General features: G+C 35.9%; 1 protein-coding gene across 2 annotated transcripts in view; it reads right to left on the reverse strand.

The window, feature by feature from the left end:
• LOC106317954 (glycerophosphodiester phosphodiesterase protein kinase domain-containing GDPDL2-like) overlaps window positions 1-2,386 on the reverse strand; it is a 9,125-nt gene extending 6,739 nt beyond the window's left edge. Inside the window, exons 1-2 of one of the 2 annotated variants that reach the window (XM_013755780.1) lie at window positions 2,155-2,386; window positions 1,339-2,032 (exon numbers count right to left, since the gene is read on the reverse strand). In XM_013755780.1, coding sequence (XP_013611234.1) covers window positions 1,339-2,032; window positions 2,155-2,209 — 749 coding nt within the window. In that variant the 5' untranslated portion in view covers window positions 2,210-2,386. The remainder of the gene's footprint in view (window positions 1-1,338; window positions 2,033-2,154) is intronic. The other variant, XM_013755788.1, reaches the window with a different exon arrangement.
• Between the last annotated feature and the right edge of the window lie 1,153 nt (window positions 2,387-3,539).

A 3,539-nucleotide genomic window follows, 5' to 3' on the forward strand; every position in this document is an offset into this window, starting at 1 on the left:
ACTTCGTCATACACTTCGAGACGGGAAGAACAGACTGCTCAGATGAAGGCTCGAATGGATAGCCAGCAGGTTCGTTTAGACTCTCTTGAAGATTTGCTAGACGTGATGGCCGTGGGAAACCCGGTTATGCAGAGAATGTTGAGTAAGAGACGAGCCGCTCTTGGAATGCCAGCACGAGATCCCCAAGAGTCCGATCCAACCCGTCAACAGCCGAGCAACCCCACCAACTACTTCGAGGATATGTAGTTTTTTTTATATTTCTGTTTGTATTATGAATTTAAATATTATTGTATTACCTTTAAATGCCTTTTTAAAATATATTTTTCAATTTCATATTTCGTTTTAAAATTTAAATTATTTTAAATTCTGAATATTAAATATAAATTAAAATTTATTATATACTAATTAATAATAATATAATAAGAATCGATGTAAACTCCTCGTAAACATTACATGGAGTTTACATCGAATGTTTACGAGTGATTAACATCGAAAGATTTACGAGGGTTTTACATCGAAATGTTTACGAGTGATTTATAACGAAAGTATTTACGTGTGCTTTACATCGAAATCATTACGTGGGCTTTACCTCGAAATTTTACGTGTCGTTTACGACGAATTCTTTCCTTGCGCTTTACGAGGAATATGTTTCGTCGTAAACGTAACGAATCGTTTACGACGAAACCTCCGTTACGACGGACGTTTAACAACAAAACGTCTTTCGAGGTTAATTCGTCGTAACACCCCGTTTACGACGAATTTACAACGAATACTGCCCTAGTAAAAAATATGTTTTCTTGTAGTGCTAGTGCTAACTACTAAATATCAAACGAGACTATACTTCTGCATAAAAAAATTAGTACTAGTTATATACATCCGCACAACATGGTGCAAATCTCTACTTTGATATCAAAATCAAAGTTTTTAAAATGATTCCTATTTCAAATAAAATACATAAAGTTATTAACCTATATTATATTGGTTGGTGACTTGGTAGGTTTGAAAAAGGCTCTTTGTTTACTTTTCAAGGATTATAAAAATATCCAGTTCTTATAAACTAACACCACTAGTATAAAAAGAAATTATTTGTACAAGGTGACTGATTGATAAAACTATGTTGTAAAGAAAAAAGGACTGATTGATTGATAAAACTATATATGTCTGACTTTTTAAAAGCTAAACCAAAACAAAAAACTGACACACTGCGTAGGGCCGTGGTGGCGTTTCCATAAAGTATCCATTTAATTCACAACTGGTGTCACATAATCCATAGGAAAAGAATAATGAAATTTGAAACGGTGCAAAACATGATAAAAAAGGCATTTATGAGAATTTTACCTGGGGATGTCGGGAATAAAGGATGGGCAAAAGGTGATAACGTAGTTAGTCGAGTTTGGGCATGTAAATGTGCTGTTATTATCGTTGTAAGGGTAGCTATATGCGTATGGGCAAGCTAGCTCAAAGTTCTGCGTATACACTGTCGGCTTGCAGTTTTGCTTTGACTTGAAGTAGTTTGTGCAACAATCTTCCGGTGTTCCGGATTGTTTGCACGCGCTACTACAACTGGTTGGTTTAGCACCGTCAAATATCTTAAGATTATCTGGGCACGTCTTGTTCAAGTCAACCATACAACCCGAGCTAAAACAAGTCGGGCTACTCTGTGACGGGGCCACCATTACAGGAAGGTTGTAACCGTGTTCCAAACTGATGATGTGGCTGTTGGTTCCCCCGTAGTCGATTCTAAAGTAGACATAAGTCACCTTAGACCAACCATATGAGCCATGACACTCGATGGTTTTTGACTCGCAGTCTCCAGTGGCGCATGTGAAGTTTCCTGTGGAGTCGTTTGAGCAAAGCGTCCTACCGGATATGAGACCGTACCATGACGATGGCGCTTGTAGAGCACGCGCCTCGCCTCTTCCGAGAGTGAAGCCAGTGGTGGTGAGCTGTGATTTCCATGAGAAGATAACTGGCCAAACTGTTTGGTTGCATTTGTTCTCTATGGTAAGGATACTTATTGACAAGACTCCTGCTAAGAAAATTAAGGTTAATTAGGGAAGAAAAGATTATTGATATTTCATAAGAGTCTAATATAATTTTTGTATAACACATCCCATTCTCATTCTTTTCTCAGAAATCAATTAAAAAACGTACCCGAGAAGAACAAATATGAAGCAAGGAGGAAGATCAATTGCAACCTCTGCGCCATTGGAATAAAGAGATATAAAAACGTTACAAAGACTGAATACTAAGAGTAATCTCTGAGTTTGTGTTAGTAGGAGAACTTGGTGATAATTAAGAGTTTAAAAGCGGTAGATGAGTAACCAACTGGGGAATATAATATAAACGGGAAGGAAGAAAATTTTCTATTGCTTCTTCCTCGTTGGTTAGTAGAAATGGGTGACTTGCGATAAGATCGTTCATAAACAATAAATTAGTCAGAAACTAGGGATTATATAAATAATAATTTTATATAAACTTAAGAAGGAAATACATAATCTAACCACTACCTTTTACAATTCATAGGAATTTGCCGGGAACTTTTAGAATGAAAAAGTTTCATAACATGATCCCAAAGATCCATTTCTTAGTGGAAAAGGATTTCCAATATTACATTTTTCTTTGATTTCCAATTCTCTGTTTATATATCAACTACCGTTGGTCCATATTTGTGTTCACTGGACAAAAGTCTTCCTCGGGAGACTGGACATGCATGGTCATTTTATAATGCAAGGGGACGTAGGTAAGTGGAACACTCTATAATTTAGTAAAAATTATAAAGAAATAAACATTGACCTAAAGAAAATTCTTTATCAAAATTCCAACCATTTCGTTCTAGTATAATTGCTCTTGTTGATGTTAAACGAGAGATCCAATTCGGGTTTGGTTAAGTTGAAGATAACCGAAGTCGAGTTGGTTATTCAACGATGTAATGGATTGGGAAATCGAGCTTCTTCTTTTTTTTTTTTTTGTAACACGGGATATCGAGCATCTATCTTCTTCTTTTATCGCCGGTTCCTTTTCATTCATTCAAGAGCATGTAATGCTTTTCTGACTTGTTAGCAAAAGCTAGTCTATGCAACATGAACTCTCCCTCTCCTCCTTAGAGGATCCGTCTGATTAATATATGTGGTGTTAAAAAAAACGGATTGGTGTAGAAAAACTCCAAACGAGGTGGAATGGTAATTTGATTAAAAAGAAGCAACTGAGAAGAACTCGGATGCCGTTAGAGGGTTTGCTGGTTTATTCCTTTATATTATCTTCCCCTATCGTGAGTTTTTTTTTTTAATTCTTGATTATGCAGCTGAGTTTTTGTTGTACAAGCTACGCTTTGAAGATTCTTTCATAGTTGATTGTTGTACTGAATGTCTGAATCTCGCCGAGACATACATTTGGTCACAACTATATTTAAGATCAACTACGCGCCATACCATAACAAACATGGTTCTGCCTTATTTGATTTTTCCGAACAAGTTTGTTTATTGTTTAGGTATTATTTGACTCTGAAATATGTAAATAAACAAAAAAAAATGAAAATA

Source organism: Brassica oleracea, chromosome C1 (assembly GCF_000695525.1).
Source record: "Brassica oleracea var. oleracea cultivar TO1000 chromosome C1, BOL, whole genome shotgun sequence".
Lineage (NCBI taxonomy): Eukaryota > Viridiplantae > Streptophyta > Magnoliopsida > Brassicales > Brassicaceae > Brassica > Brassica oleracea.